Source organism: Struthio camelus, chromosome 4 (assembly GCF_040807025.1).
Source record: "Struthio camelus isolate bStrCam1 chromosome 4, bStrCam1.hap1, whole genome shotgun sequence".
In the NCBI taxonomy this organism is placed as follows: Eukaryota; Metazoa; Chordata; class Aves; order Struthioniformes; family Struthionidae; genus Struthio; species Struthio camelus.
In genome coordinates this window covers 28000126-28016608 of record NC_090945.1, presented here as the reverse complement: position 1 = coordinate 28016608, position 16483 = coordinate 28000126, and the positions used below count along the sequence as shown (strand labels likewise).

Here is a 16483-nt window from a genome sequence, read left to right as displayed (position 1 = left end):
CACATTAACTACTGTATTCCAGAAGCAACTGGACTCAAAAAACACTGAAATATTAAAATATCTGCACTGTAATGCACATTTTGAGGGTTCAAATGTTTATTATTACAGGTATGTTCTACAATAATGTCATTTTGTGATTTAAGACTTACCATGATTGACTGCTAACACCTTCCGACTGTTCATTTTCACAAAGTTTCCAAGAGGGAGTTGTGCATGACCAATTCCCTGCTCTACTGCTCTTTTGTAAGTAATTCCCTTTAGGAAAGACACAAAAACAATTGGATTGAGAATCACCACTACGAGAAGTATTGTTTTCTGGTCAGAGTCTTGCCAGCATTGCCATGCTCTTACTTTAAGAAGTTACTTACGAACAGAAACTTACCTAGGTAAGATAGTGCATGCTTCAAGGACTACCTTAGGAAAACTTACTGCCTTACATATATGGCACTGTGATGTATGGTCAAAATGATAACTAATACTTGCTTACACAACTGGAACTCTAGAACACATCAGCTATACCAATGTCTTAAAGATGACTTTGGGCTTCCATGCAAAATTACTCAGATTGCAATAACTAAGTATTTTTTGAGAGGAAGAATTTTTTTTTTTTTTTAAATCTAGCAACACCTGTGCCCAAGATGCAATAAAACGCTTTAAGAAGCGAGTAAACATTTCATACCATAACGACTGTCTAAGGGACTTGTTTTATCCCCCTCCCAGCCTTCAACTGTGGACTAACTGCTGCAGTATCATTTGGTAAGGCTTAAGATTCATCCCTTTTTTTAGTATCACATTGAAATATTAAACAGGTCACTAGAAATTATGCAGGAGTGTCTTTAAAGACAAGCAGTAACAGTGCTTTGATTTCCCAACAGCATTCTCTATGACACTCCAGGCACACAGCATGATCCCATGTCCAGGTATGGAACTAGATCCCCGAGGCATGTGTTACTTAGCCAAGTCCTCCCGACAGGCAAACTTGTTAAAAAAGGACATTCAAGATTCAAGCACTGTTCTTCATCTATATTTGGGCATGTGCACATACAAGCACACATGCAACTGCATGCACAGAAACCAAAGCCTTCTGTCTGAAAATATGGCCCTCGGTAAGCTGAGCAGTGTTACTAATTCCATTCCTATATTTAAAATGAAAAGACAAAATGCTAAAAAGCCTCAGCATGTCTGCACTCTGGAACACAAGCCATTGCCACCACTACACGCTTTTTGGTTTCTTCAAAGCTTTTTTGAATGAAGTCTTTTATGAAATAAGTTTTATTATTATTGTTAGTTTACTCTTGTACAACATTAATATCAAATAAGATAGGGGGAAAAAAAAAAGGGGGCAAAAAAAAAAGCTGTAAAGAACTGCAGCCACCATTTACCTTGTGGTGATTGTGATCCACCAGACCTCCAATTACGTAGGCTTTCTTCTCATCAAGCTCACTGAGAATGTCCGGGGAATCTGAGGTAAGATACACTAGGTCTTCTTTCTTTATTAGCTCGCTATAGTGCTCTGTTCTAATTTGGATATCCTCCAAAACATAAGGTAGTTAAAATAAGTTACATTCAGCTGATGAATTGCTGGGCAAGCCATATGTTTCACAGACCCGAGATGGAACCAGCAAATATAAAGCTAAGAGTATGCAGTTCATTCTCTGCCCCTGATTCAAGTGCGTGTTTTGCTTTGTTTTCAGTATATACCACAGTACAGATTACTTTCTGCATAAATAATCCACAGTCCCTACCACAGCTCTCCAATGCAATGACTTGCAAAAATTATCAAGAAACTTTCTGAAAGCCCAAAAGAGCCTCAGAAAACCTTAAGTTCTTGTGATTCTCTTCAGAAATTACCACATGTTCTCTAGGGATCCCAATCATTTTGAACTCCTCCTTTCCAAAAGTGAGACCACAAGTATATGCTTAGTTAACATTACTTGCTTGATAAGAGAGGTTTTTGCTATGCTTCCGAAAAGCAGTCATCGCACAAGGCCTGCTGATAGTAAAGCTATTCTTTAAATGAAAAGCACTTTGTGCAGATAAAATTGTTGGAACATTGATTTGTTTTAATTGCAACTCACAAGAAAAAAAACATGAATTCGACAAGACAAGCTTACTCACTACAGAACACTTCAGTGTTGAGAGGCAACACAATGGCAAGAAAATTGCACCAGGACTTCAAAGTAGTGTTTTTTCCAAGAAAGAGAGCACTGTCAAGATGGGCAACTGCTGCAACTGCCTGAAGATTGTCTTGCCTAGCCTATCAGAGAATAGTATCTATTCAATAAAAACAGGTGTGCAGGGTTCCAAAACCAAAAATCAAATATAGATTCAAGCCAAGCAGTCCTTAGCTCAGTCAAATTAAATTATTTAAAAGCACAAAGAGCCACACTTGTTTCTAACTCACTGATGTCTTGGTTGGGGTGGGGGGAAGGAAAACACACATCAAAAAAGCACAGGTCCTTCACAACAAACAACCTAGTTAACAATGATAATCTTCCCCCACCCCTTTCTTTTTACAGAGTCAGTTATTTACCTTCCAGTTCACCCATCCTTTGTCATTTTCATTCATGTTGTTCTTCAACTGTCCCCCATGGCTGGTCAAGTAAAACTTAGAAAAGAACAAACATAAGGTACATAATATTGAAACGTGAATATGCCAATCTGCTTCCTATCTGCACAAGTCTTTTTTTCTACCCTTAACTGTTAGCTAAAACTCTTAAATCATTATTTAGCTTAAGAAAAATCATACTAAGACCATATTCACATAGTGACACATTTAAAAGACAAGTATGCACATACGCAGTCCCTCTGGGTGTATCTGTCATAGATAAAACTGAGTATCAACAAAGTGTTTTAGTGGTATGCCTGTATATGGCACTCTTACCTGCGTGCACATACTTCCTCATATGTATGTTGTTTTATATAATACATGGGTTAAAAATTAATCTATTAGAAGTACTATTCCTTTTAATAAAAAGAGTGTATTTAGACAAACTGTTTTGTCTGCCTACTACAGCTGTCACCCGTTGGCATCACTGCTGCCTTTCTCATATGCTTTATATATGAGAACACAGTCATTGCTGAGTCTGTTTAAACATACCTGCACAGGATGAAACGCTTTGCGGTTTTCTGCATAACATCTCTGAATTTGCTTGTGAAGCTTCTTAACATCCTGTATACAACACAATTTGTTTTTACATAGTCCTTCAGACAGAGCACCACAAAATGCTTTACCATGAGCCAGTCAGAAGCTAAAGAGAAAAAAAGGAAGCTTTTAACTGGCAAAAATGACTGCTGAGAGAGAGAGCACGTGTACATCAGTATCAAAGAAAAAAGGGCGATTGCAAGGGGGTTACGCTGATACGCACACATACTCATCTTCTACAAAACAGGTATTTAGACAGTTTTATGCATGTATTTGATTTGCACTATTCTGCGAAACAAAAAAATTATTCAGATTTGTTTATGTATAATAACATACTCAAATTCATCTGAGGAATCAAGCAGATTTTTCACTCTTCAACTTCATTCAGCCTTTCATCCACAGAAAACTCTTGAGATTGTACAGTATGTAGTTAAGAAAATGAAATCTGCAAAACTAACCTGAAGAACCCCAAAACAATGTAAATAACTTAGTGGCAGGTTCCAGCATTCTGACAGTAGTTATCCAGTACCATTTAAAATGTAACAGACAACTGTTAGTCAATTATCCTTTTTGTAAGGTACCTTATACACCTTTAGCCTCGGGGTTCCACAAGAAGAGTCTTCTTATAACCGATTCCCATTTAAAAATGAAACATTGCTTTTATTCATGTAGAAATTTTCAAATGTTTGGGTACCTCCAAGTTTTAAAGGATTTCAAATGATGAACAAAACTACAATATTTCAACCCAAGTTTCTAGAGAAGCTAGAGAAAGTGTCTAATTAACCATCCCTAGTGGCCACAAACACCTTCGCATATGACACATTTCAACCTTGCTCAATACCTGCAAAGGCACCAAGTTTTACACCAGGCCAAACAGGGGCTCTGAGGGAGCTGATTAGGGAAGGAAACATGTTTTACAAAGGATGAAGCTTAGCAGGAAATGCACAGGCAGCATCTCTGAAATGTACCCAGGGGCTCCTCCGATCTCTTCCGTAGCAGTGCTGAGGAGCCCTCAGGGAACCAGGTTCCAACCTAGCAACCGAAGCCTCCCCAAAAGTCTTAGTGGCACTAGGCTGCATTAGTACTATACATGCCTTGCACTACGTTCCACATGCAGCCAGACGGGCTTTGCCAAAGTTTGAATTTGAGCAGTCTTCCAGGGCAGATGAAGGCCCTGGCAGCAGTAGAACAGCTCAGGGTAACAGGGAGGGGAAAGGTTTGCCTCAAACACCGACGGCTGCAGTCTCACAGGAGTTTGCAGATTAATATACTTTTGTTTTAGTGTTAAAAGCTGTTTTGATCTCAAAAAGCCAAACGCGGCACCTTAACTAGTCATGAGATACCACACTGATCTTTCTCACATTCACCAATTCTTTCAACACCACACCATTCTCAGATTTCAGGAGACAGGCTGAATTGCTTAACTTTCTGTCCCAGCTACCTCTGGTGTGACTGAGCTCAGTATGCTCAGGGCTAAAAATTCTGCTTTCCACACATCATCAACAACACTGCTGGGAGCCGCAGGTCCACTTCAAATGAGTAAGTAACCAAACGTGGCATTTGCAGCCCCTCTAGCAGAACCATTTTGAGGCAGAACTGTGTGCAGCTTCAAGCTGAGCATGAGACACAAGCTACTTCTCCATTTCTGTCTCTGGAATCAAACCAACTTACCGCAGGTCCATGAAGGTAAACAAGATCTTTGGCAAGCTTATACAATGGTATATTCCAAACCCTGAAAAAGTCAGCAGTTAATGTAACCACAGGAGTCACCACATTCTGAAACACTCCAACTATCCACTGATGGCTGCTCTGAAATATTTCTGCTCTCTTATCACACCAACACTGGCATTAGAGAACTTTTCAACATCCGGGTCTGACAGATAAATTTCTTTTACCTTTAGCACCATCAAGTCATCAAAGCTGCAGTCCACAACGAGGCGAAGCGTACTAGGAATCACTTCCTTTCGCATACGCTTTCTGTCATTCCCTTCGTTACTGGAATCCAATTTTGACTGACGCTCTAGTTTTCTCTTCTGGCGTTTTTCTTTTCGTTTCTGTCTGATAAAAAACATAAATAAATAAATAAATAAATATGCGCTGAGTAAACAGATAAAAATATACTTTTATGATTGAGATGACTGTCCCAAGACCACGGTAGTTTAAACTTGCCTCTGTTGCTTGAATCTGTGCTAGGCTAACATCAGCACAAAACAGGTACCTCATCTTTATTTGCAAAGTACTGGACATGCCTACAGAGAGAGATACCTGACAAAAGTCCAAGTGAAGTCAATAGAGCGAGTTTCATGGATTTAGGGGTGCCCTGAGTCAGGCCATGTATCAGGAATAACCAAAAATACTACCAAAATTGCAATAACAGAATCGGAACGTGGAAGGCAATTTAGCTTCTGTTCTACTGAATGGACCTTTTCAAGAGATTTCTGAAGCAACTTTTTTTTTTTTTTTTAATTCTTCCCCTCCATTGCCCAATGCAAGCAGATAGTCCAGGATCAAGTTCCAGAGAAAGCTTCAGAAGCTCTCTGTTAAAAGCCACTGTCTTATGAAGGAACCTTTTTGTCTTCAGCGAGATTAGCAGAAACCAAGATCAGCCCATTTGCAGATATGCTTTCTCTCAACAGCAGGACAATATGGAAATCCACCACCTTCCACAAAATGACATTTTAGTAGATCGCAAATCTACTAAATCACTGTGATCATTTATGGCACAATATTCTACATATCAGAAGAAAATTTTTATTCAGTGTGTGTACGACTCACCAAATCTGACAGCAATAGGGGAACAGTACACAGCCAGTTCAGAAAGGAACAAGGCCGCATGGTATTTCTCCCTCTGGGCAAACAGGTCACATATATGTAAGCAAGTCTGAATCCCTCCTGGTATCCTCTTCAAGTTGAGGAATATGTCTAGTATGAAGAGAGGATGCTTACCTTTGCAGTTTCTTGATGCTCAGATGGAGCAGTCTGTGCCTATTGCTTTAAACCTGGTGTAGGAGAAAACCGGTTCAACTGCCTTGGCTTGCTAAAGCAATCTACGTGCAAATTCTGCTCACACATTATTATTAGCATTAAATACTACACATGATCCTAGGAAAGCCATATTTCAAACCATACCTGCGTAGATCTTTCTGTTCTTCCCACTGTTTCTGCTTCAACAGTTTCTTCCTTTGCCTCTTGGACATGGGTTCAAGGCATTGTGCCTTGTCTGAGCCTGCCTCCTGTCTCTCTACTTGACTGTCATTTGATTTCACCTTTCCTCCCACATCAGGAACCTCCGTGGGCACGATATTTTCTGTTGGCACCTCTGGACTCTCTGTTGGCATTTCTGAAGACATTAGCTTTTTGCTGGCTTTACTGACTTGTTTCTCAAAATGCGGTAAATGTTTCATAAAAAGCAAGCTTTTTCCCTCTCACCAATTCTGTAAGAAACAAAACAGTAGTTATTAGAAGGTTATTACAAGAAGTTCAACTGGAGTAAGTATCACTCTACACCTACCACAAACCTGAACAAAGCAAAAGTTATAAACAAGAGAGAGGCTTTTTTTTGCTTAAGGTTTGGTTAGCGTCTCGGAAAACAATAACACATGCAATACCTGGAAAAAAATAACTTCTATTCCAAAAGTGTCCAAAATTCAGCCTCCTATTCATCTCTATCTATTCAACGGTTTTAATTAAAACTTTGTGAAAACACAAGACATTCCAAGTTGAGATACGACGAAACCCTGCTGGATTTTTTGCAACCCTTAAGAACAGCTCAGAATGATCCCAAAATGGTGCATGTGTGGGAAGCGGATGCAGCAGAAGGGAATTTTGAAATTGCATCTGAGATGCTTTTAAACAATGAGCCTTACCATTGTGAACCTAGACTACTTATTGCAGACTTCCCAAAGTTGCCATTTTCAAAAGGACATGAATCTTATCATGTCAAAGAACAGCAAGTGAGAGTCCATTCCTCCAGCCTGCCAGTATTATAACTCTGCTATTCAATAGTGTCATCTTTGTTTTCCTCCTACTTGTGTGTACTTATTATGTAGTGATCTGGGAAGTAAGGAACCAAACTGGATTCAATACAAAAGCAAACGCTGGACTACTGTGTATACACAAGATATTCTCAAGCACATAAAGAAAGAGAAAAAAAACTAAAAGGTAACTCGTGAGGTAATTATGACAGAGCGTTAGAACACTAAAATTTTAAAAAGACTAAAGCCACTTCAGTGGAAAATGATGCGTGAGCAAACTGTGCCCCTTCAAAGCTTATTTTTATTTCTTACACTTGAAATAACCAAAGGTGCATTGTCAGTGGACAAAAAACCTGCACTGAACAAAAACACAGCAGGTAGGGGGAAGAAGAGACTAAACTGTCACTCAGCAAAATATTCTGTGCCCAAATTAATTAAAATTATTCTCTCTCCTTTTCAAAGACAGCCATTATTATTTTGGACTTGTAGCTCCCCTGTCCTCAACAGAGTTTTATAATTTTCTGAAGATACCCACCTCACTGGAGAGTACTACATCTACAAAGCTAATACACACACACACATTCAAATACTTTTCTAGTAACACAACAGCCAAGCGCATACCTAAAGCAGAAAACCAAAAGACTTTCAGCAAACTAACACCGATTTTCCTGTTTCCACGTCTTAAAAACACAGGGCCTCAGAAACCAGCATACTCGCACATGCCAAAAGGAACAGCACCGCGTGGCTCGGGTGCATCTCCAACTACCGCAACGCACACACCCTGCAGATATCGCTTGCTGCTGACTTTTACACGACTGTACACGCATACACATACGCATATATATATAATATATATATAACATACGTATATAAACACGCACCCACATATATTTGCACATGCACATATTTTTGGCTCATGCCCCCAAGCTACCTCACAACCCAACAGCCGCGGCCACCTCTGCTCAGCCGCGGCCCGGGAGAGCCGTGACACCCCCCCCAAGCCGACAGTCCCAGCCGCAGCCGAGCACTACAAGGACGGGCGGAAGCAGTCCCCATGCCGCTCAGAAGCAGCCATGCTCCCCTCCCTCTGAGGAAACCCAATCCCGAGACCACGCACCGACCTCGCCGTCCGTCCCACCGCCCCACAGCTGCGGTGGCGCAGCGCCAACGGACACGGAGCGACCGTTAACGTACCCGCGCGCCGCCCCACCGCGAGAGCCCGGCAGGGAGGGGGCGGGGCGCGCGGAGCCTGCCCGCGCAGGCGCGCAGCACGCTGCTGGCCCGGACTTCAAATCCCGGCGAGCAGCGGGCAGCCGTTAGCGCCAACGGCCGCGCTGAGGGGAAGCCTCGCACCGCCCGCGTGCTCGCTGGCGGGGGGCGGGCAGCGCAGGACGTGCGGTTCCCAAACGGCCTTTTAACAACGTCACCTGTCTGCCCCTTACACAGAGGGAGACGAGTGTAAGGGGAGAAAAAAATGAAGTTTCAAGAGTCCTGTGCCCTTTTTTTGTGCTGGAATAATTTTTCTGTGTATTCTTTAGATTTTAGAACAGGAAGATGATGCTCGTTTAGCTGCGCAAAAAAAGGATGCACCAATTACTAGGTTCTAGGTCACCTCTTTGCTGGTAACATCTTCATAGTTAAAAACAATCTAGCCATAGCAAAAAGATCACTTGTCATCGGGGGGTGGGCTTTGGTGTGTGTTTCTTTGTTTTGTTTTGTTTGCTTCTGCACCATTGCTTACGACAGACACAAAGTGCATTTAGCTGTCAGTTGCGCTTCTGCAACTTTTTGTTTGCACTGCAGTAGCAGAAACGCAGGTGAGGGCAGACATGGGTGCTGTAGTCAGGCTCCAGGGGCCTGCCCTTGCAAACACACAGCAATGAGCTGATTCTTTGAAATCTGCATGAGTAAATGGTCGCAGGCTCAGAGGATAAGCTAATGACCCTGCTGAGAATAATAATAATAACTGTGTTCCCTCTCTTACAGCTGTGGTGGCTCCACGGGATTAAGAGGACTGAAAAGTAAGAAAACCTTATTTTTATCTGATGGTTGTGATGACATTTCTGAGTTCACGTGGAGGCCAGAGGGGTATTTTTAAATAGTCACATTCCACAGAGCAGAATTTGCGTTCCAAAGAACCACAAGCAATTCCATATTCATTTTGCCCCGTAAAAAGGAGGTATTGTCCTCCACATTTCATGTTTTAAAAGGCCACTATCGATGAGTTCTTTAAAATTCAGTGCCAATATCCAACTAATGATGACATTTTTTCCCCTTCAGGCAACTTCTGGAAAGAATGCTACACAGGCATTTATTCTGGAGACCAGGATCAAAATATATGAGAAAAATATATTTTGGGCAACCTAAGTATGTTGATATCTGTTCTTCTCCCATTAATGAGGCACACAAAGTTAGCACACGTATCAGTGTGTGCTACCATAATATCCTTTTCATGTGCATCAATGTTTATCTCAAATTTCATTGGTTCCATATATACACAGTCTTTCAGCCTTAGTGCTGGTTTCAGATTTACAATGGCTAGATTAAATTCACAGAATTGTATGGTGTCCCTAAAGTAAGACACTGACCTTTAACTGCTGTTCATGTTTAATATTTGGTTTAATATTTGATTTCATTTGTGATTTTTATTTCCTTCACTGCTTCAAAAATAACTAGATTTGCATTTGCTTTTGCTAGCATCTATTTAAAAACTCACTCACGTTACTATTAATATCTAGATTTACATACCAGAATCGCACAAGTCCAGATGCAATAAAGAATCCTTCATTTTCGTATGGTCATTGAAAGGCTGCAGACCAGCTACTGACAGAAGCCCATTTGCTTGTTTTCTTTCTTTACAGGCAAAAGGAAGCCTAACAAATTCACACAATATTCTGAGGTGCTTTTTCTTAGAAAGAAGAAGCTGCTCAGACATTCTGATTTACAAATTTGTTTTTCTCATTTTGCAGTTTCCAAAGGGGCAGTATTGCTAATCCAGACCCTTACATCCTCAAACAGCAATACAGAGCAATGCAATGTTTTCTGTGCTAAAGTCTGCCAAAATGCCAAGGGATGACGAGGCAAAATGAAGACCGGAACAGCTGCAAATACTTAGAAAGAACTGTCTAATTGAATTTAATTATTCAATATAGCCATTTAATGACATTTCAAGATGCTCATTCGAATAGTGAGTCTCCCAGAGCGTTTTATAGCATTTGCAAAACCAGCATTGCAGGGCAAGTGGCAGAATACGGAGAGAGGAAAAACATACCCAGCAGAGGCTCAGGTTTGTAAGCAGAAATCACTCTCCGTGGGTCAGTCTGATAGCAGAGCTCCTGTGGCACACCACATGGAAAACATAACGGACAAGCATGAGACACAGCAGTGCCAATCCAGAGCACAGTTTTGCCTGCCAAGGTGGCATACTTGACAGCCTCCCCGCCACAGCAGCCTGGCCTGTACACCCAAACTGCTGCCGCCACCTAGGAGAGTACGCAAAGGACCACGGGCGAAGAAATGCCTTTTTCTGTCAGTGCTGGGTAGACTGAGGCCCATACGCCAGTAAGGAAGCGGAAGATTAGGATGTGAATCGCCTGAAGAACACTCCTTGGGACAGTGGTTGACTGTGCATATCCCTCCGTCTGCCTCCCATGGCAAAAACAATGTCTTAGGAACGTTATCAACTGAAACAGAGAGAGCTGGGGCATTTGGGCGCTAGCTGAAAGGAGAAGATGGACTTAGGCACTTCAGCGGATATAGCTGAAAGTTTGCATTGAAAGACAAAAGCTTTACTCTGCCATTTGTGAAGAGAGGACAAAAGCATTTCATTAAGCTTAGAAGATGTGAAGAAATCTCATTAGTTTTATTAGGTCGCATAAAGATACGAGCTTTATTATTTGGACTCTGGAAACCATGCAGCAATAGTAATACTTTGACCCTAGTACATATGCCAGCATGGCGTTTAGGGTTTGATCCTGCATCCTCCAAGTGTCATGGACTTTGGTGGGAGCAAGACTTTTTTCACTGGTTCACTAGTGAAACACTGACTTCAAGGAAGTTACTGCTGATCACTTACTCCTGGCAGAACTGAGATGAGCCTCAGGGCCTATGTTTTTAAGTAAGTTTTAGGAGTATATGCCTACCTGAATATATCAAGTGTGCATGATATATATGCACATGAAAATGTAGGTATATATATGTGTGTATGTGCTTTATTTCTCTACACGTATGTGATGCCTAGATCCTTCAGTTCTGTAATTGGCATAACTACACTGGTGTCCACAGGCATATGCTGATTTACAACAGCTGAGGATCTGGCCTCTAATATTCTAGAGCCTAAGAGGCATTTTTTTAACTTGATTTGAAGGAAGAAATACATTTCCGGAGTGTGTCCCAAGAATGTAAGAACAGAACGATTACAGTTCTCCAGATTTCAGACCAACATCAACTCCTCCCATGAATGAAGCGTAAACCTTGCACTTCCAAAGCAGAATCCATACCTGTATTCTCTCTCTAGCTGGAAGAGTTATTTTGGCACAGTGACGGTGTACTCAGTTTTTCAAAAAAGTACAGAACACCTGAAAAGTTTCCTGTTTCCCAAGCGCTATAGAATGCAACAAAAGGTTCAGCAGCAGTCCAGAAACAGACATATACATATAGATTTTGTAACTCTTACCATGCAAGAAAATAGCACACAGAAAAGATAACAAAGGTTAGGACTGTTACACAACACAAAGTGTTTGGCACACTTTGCTCCAAAGAATGCTCTATTTAAATTCGTATCACAAAAATGATTTATATCACAAGAGTCAAATTCTTAAGTTAAAGTTAAGTTAAATTATTGAAATATTATTTCCCACCCTGGGATTGCTGAAAAGTAATTAGAGGCAGAATTTGATCCTAAATATCAAAACAAAGTGAGAGAGATTTTGTCACCAAGAGAGAATATCTGATGTAAGGAACAGCAATATAAAAAAACACGCTCTCCTGATAACATAAGATGTATATGGTTTTCTCCTGAACGCTGGGGACAAGATTTGACTTCTGCAGTTAGGGATGTACTTAAATCACCAGGGAACTCGTGAAACTTGTGATGTCCATAGGGACGTGGGAGGAGGACACATAACGATATCCATCTGGTCCATGCATGCTCTGGGGCTCAATTTAGGTACCTTCTGTGGTGTCCATATAAGGCTCTGCCTCAAATCTCTTGACTTCAGGAGTGTGAATAATAACAAATCGGGGAGAAGCAGCAGCAGTCCAGAGGGCTTTTTAATTAATCTTTCCCTGTCTCCTTCCTCTACACACACACACACAGCTCCCAGGAGACTTTCACAAAGTGCGGAGAGATAAGTGCAAAAGAGGGAAACCGTTGTGGACCTGTTGTTTCCCACTGCTTGGCGACATCTTAGATTCACTAACTTTCAGCTGCTCTTTTAACACAATGCACTGGCAGAGGCATTTATACCACTGAAGGTGAAGGTCATTCTCACCTTACGATCATTACCTTATGATTAATACAGAATGGTTGGCGTTAGAAATGTCCTATTGCTAGCAAGTAAATACTGAGGCGGCACTGGTTTAGTTGGGATATTTGTAGCTAGCAGGCAGCTAAATGTCCTGAAGCTGTCGTTAAGACAAGACAAGTAACACTCCAGCACACGGTGGGGAATTATTTTGTGACTGGGGGTTATTTACAGAACACAATTTGTGGGGGAAAAAATGCTCTCTTGTTAAAATAACCTCTCAAAGTGGAGAGAGAGAATTTGGTAACTAACCAGGGGTTTCTCTCTGTGTAAATAGGGAGGGACCCTTCCCCCCTGCAGAACTAGGGAGGTTTCGTTCGCCCAGGGAGAGGATGACCCCCTCCATGACTTTGACCCACTGAATATGCGAAGCAACACGTGGGGATCCGTCCCTGCCACATCAGTATCTGAGCGACAAGGGTTTGCTTAGCAGCCCTCTGGCAGTGAAGCTCGGCACCGTATGATGTGGGACTTGCTCTCGAGGGAAATGTGGAAGTGCGTGGGTTAGTCAGTGGGGGGCTTATCAGGAGATGCGGTAAAGTGAACTTGAAAAACAGGAAAAATATGGGTGAAAAGGAGAACAATGATCTGATGGTTTGTGGGACTGCCTCCCCAAAGGCCACAATGTCAGGCCTGTTCCTAGAGCTAACAAAGCAATTGGTCTTCATCGGGGTGGGACAGACTGGCTGGTTTAATTCATCTTTTCAGCGTCTAACCTCTGTCACAGTAATTATGTAATATAGGGGCTGGCGCTGCTAAAAAAAGAAAATTGCTTTGGTAAAATACAATATAGCTATAACTGACATTGTGCCTGAGTCTTTGTAACACAGTATCATCAGTATTTTGACAGCATTGATAACTATGGGGTACTGCTTCTAGAAAGATCTTTAAAAACTGTTTTTTGCTAGGATTACTCACAGAGTCGGTACAAGATAGTGTAGACCAGTAGGCAGAATTTGGCCCTTTGACATAACAGACCCAAACTAACTTTCCTTAAAACAGCAGAGGAGTGGAAGGAGCTCCTGCTGACTCCGCCAGGATTGGAGACTGGCTGCCCCCCCTCAGAAGTTAGGGCTACATCAGTTTAGTATTCAAAACCGAAAGCTGAGGTGAACAATAAAATGGGTAAAACCCACCAGCTACTTCAGTTCTTAATAATTAACTGGAAGTCCTTCAATGAACTTAGTACCTGGGAGTGGAATTTGGAATCTGACCTTTACTACATCTAGATAAACACCGGCACAGATTCGGCGGCTCTCTCTGCCAGCTTCACTCCAGTCGGAGCACTTCACTTCTCCGAGGCTTTAACGTTTAATGCTGCAGTCAGGAGCGCAAGCGACTTGAGCATGATTCTTCTCACAGTGCTTTTCCTTTGCATCATTTCCACGTATTCAGCCTCAGTTAAAGGTAGGTCCGTGCCGAGCTTGGTTTATCTTTTAACAAAGGACTCAGCGAAGGCATAATCAGTCTATGGACACTGATGTATATTTTGCCTCAGAAATGAACATCTTTACCCAGGCACTCCTGAGTAATGCAAAATGCATTTAGTAATTACAGTGGTTTAAGCGCCTGTAACATTCTTGCCACTGCAGGGGATGGAAGAGACAGTATTTTCAGGTGCACAGGACCAGCGGCATGAGCCAGGAAACCGGGGATCTTGACCTTGCTTAGTCAGGACAGGCTGAGGGGGCAGTGACTTAAAAGACGCTATTCACATGCTTAAAAGTTAAACACCCATAGGAGTGCTCTGGTGGATCAGAGCCAGAAAGTACTCATGGCTCTGCAGGTTTCATCTTCTGCGCAGTTGACTCAGCTACCGCTGAAGTCTGTAACAAGTATCCCATTAATTTCACAGGGAGCGTGGTCTGCAATAAGTCATGAAAATCTGGATGTCTACACAAGCTCTTGGAGCAAGGGCTTTACTCAGGTGTCCTGCACAAAGGTCAAGGGTTCAAAATCTGGGCCCGCTCTAGTAGTGCCAGTGTTTGAAACAAAGAGGTCTCTTTCAGTAGCAGCACTTTGTGTACAGTCTGGCATTAAATTTACAGGACTTTCAGGACAACCCGACAGCTATGTAATACACAAGTCCTCTAAGACCCTCACTGTAACAGCAGTCTCTGCAGTCTCTCTGAGAGCAGCAATTGCATAACATTAGTCAACACTTATTCTTCTAGCTGAATGAAAATGTCCTCAGCAAGGAGGGAAGGGGAGCAGGGGAGCAGCCATCCCTGAGTTAAGCTGTCGAAAAGGCTGCAGAGGTACTCCCATAGGTGCCTCTTCCTGCTCCCTGCACTGTGTATCTGTGTAAGCAGAGAGCAGCGACCTTCCTCTCTACATCCTTACGCCTTATGACAGGAGTTACAAAGCACAGAAGCTTGCAGGCAGTTCCTCTACCAGTGAGTGTGTTTCACAACGCTGCCAAATAACATTTAGGGCTACATACTGACAGGCCAAACTTCTGCTGTCTGCTCTTCCCAGATTCTCCATGTTAAGCAAAGCTCTTTCTTGATGCGAAGCAATATTTGGCACTTTACATCCCCGGGTGTACTGTGCAAACATTTTCTGATTAATTAATCTTCCGATCAGCTCTGCAAGGTCTCGTTCTCTTGTGCAGAGGGGAAAATTGAGACTGAGAGCTAAGTAACTGGCCCAAGGCCAATTAGTGCCTCAATGACAGAGCTAGGATTAGGATTAGTCTTGCCTTTCAGTCCACCAGGTCATGCTGCCTTAACGAATATTCTTTACTTTTATGTCAGCTAGATCACCCTGCATGAAACTTTCCTGCTGCAGCTTCATTTAAAAAATATTTCCAACTAAATAGTTGATTTTTGTTTTTAAAGCCATCAAGTATCAGAAGAACTGGCAAATATAATTTATGGACATAGAGCCAGCTCGTAGTTGGAGATGCACATACTCTGCATGCCGTATGTATTAATAAAAGGCACAGGGCTTGACAGCTGTCTCTACTCATGCAGTGTAACCTTCTGTATTATACAGTATCACGATATAATTATAGATTTGGCATGTTACCCTTAATGACAGACACTTAACAATACCAGTCAAACTATGTGTTATGCACTCCACCTTGAAAGCTACAGACAGAGTCCACGCAGGCACTTCTGACCCCAAGACAGTATGGCAGAATGCAGTCTTTATGTCCGCTTCTGCTCCCTGCTCACTCAGTGGGAAGTCTGCCATCAGCTGAAATGGAAACGGCTATAAGGGTTTCAAGGATCACAGCGCTGTGTGGAATACAAAGGAAAGAGCTTCTAAAGACGGCATTTTTTTTTTTTTTTTAAGATTCCTAACAGAAAGGTATAGGAATATTTCTTCTTAAATGGTACCATTGTTTTTGCCTCATCCCTGCTCTTTCTCTTATCATGATCCACTACTGGGTCACCCTTTACCCTGAGTGATACCAGTCTTGCAACTAAACATGTTTTTTGCCCTGGCTCCCCCAGCATTTTCTGCATATGGAATGGGGAAAACTTTCACACCCTAATACTCTTCTTTCTCCCCAAAATATTTTGCGATTACTCATTTCTTCCATGGCACTCATGGAAGAAGCTGCCTGCCTGCATCATTTGCTCAGCTGTTTCCCTCAGGAGTGAACAGTTCTTTTATATATGGAGACAAGCAAATGTTGAAAGGGAGTAAGATGGAAGGAACTGTTGCAAAAGAAAAAAAAATATGGGCTTAACTGTGGGAAAAGAAGAGGATGGGGTAAGGTGCCTTTAACTGAAAAGAGAGAGGGAGCTAAACCACAGACATCCACCATAACTACTAAGACATATGTCTCAGCACCCAGATCATTTTACTTGAATGTGCTTTTCCCCCAC

The 16483-nt window shown here is 42.0% G+C and overlaps 2 protein-coding genes across 9 annotated transcripts in view; one reads left to right on the top strand and one right to left on the bottom strand.

The window, feature by feature from the left end:
- Window positions 1-16483, bottom strand: part of TRMT10A (tRNA methyltransferase 10A) — a 41404-nt gene that overhangs the window by 20946 nt on the left and 3975 nt on the right. For 2 of the 8 annotated variants that reach the window (XR_011140922.1, XM_068942025.1), the window contains exons 1-7: window positions 8314-8395; window positions 6275-6579; window positions 5041-5203; window positions 3101-3172; window positions 2534-2608; window positions 1383-1532; window positions 150-255 (exon numbers count right to left, since the gene is read on the bottom strand). Coding sequence is in view for 7 of the 8 variants with exons in the window: in XM_068942025.1 (XP_068798126.1) it covers window positions 150-255; window positions 1383-1532; window positions 2534-2608; window positions 3101-3172; window positions 5041-5203; window positions 6275-6549 (841 nt within the window). In the remaining variant the exon portion in view is untranslated. The other 6 variants (XM_068942028.1, XM_068942026.1, XM_068942029.1 and 3 more) reach the window with 6 other exon arrangements.
- The window catches only part of MTTP (microsomal triglyceride transfer protein), a 30772-nt gene continuing 28137 nt past the window's right edge, over window positions 13849-16483 (top strand). The window contains exon 1 of the mRNA XM_009689336.2: window positions 13849-14051. Within this exon, the coding sequence (XP_009687631.1) occupies window positions 13991-14051 (61 nt within the window). The 5' untranslated portion in view covers window positions 13849-13990. The remainder of the gene's footprint in view (window positions 14052-16483) is intronic.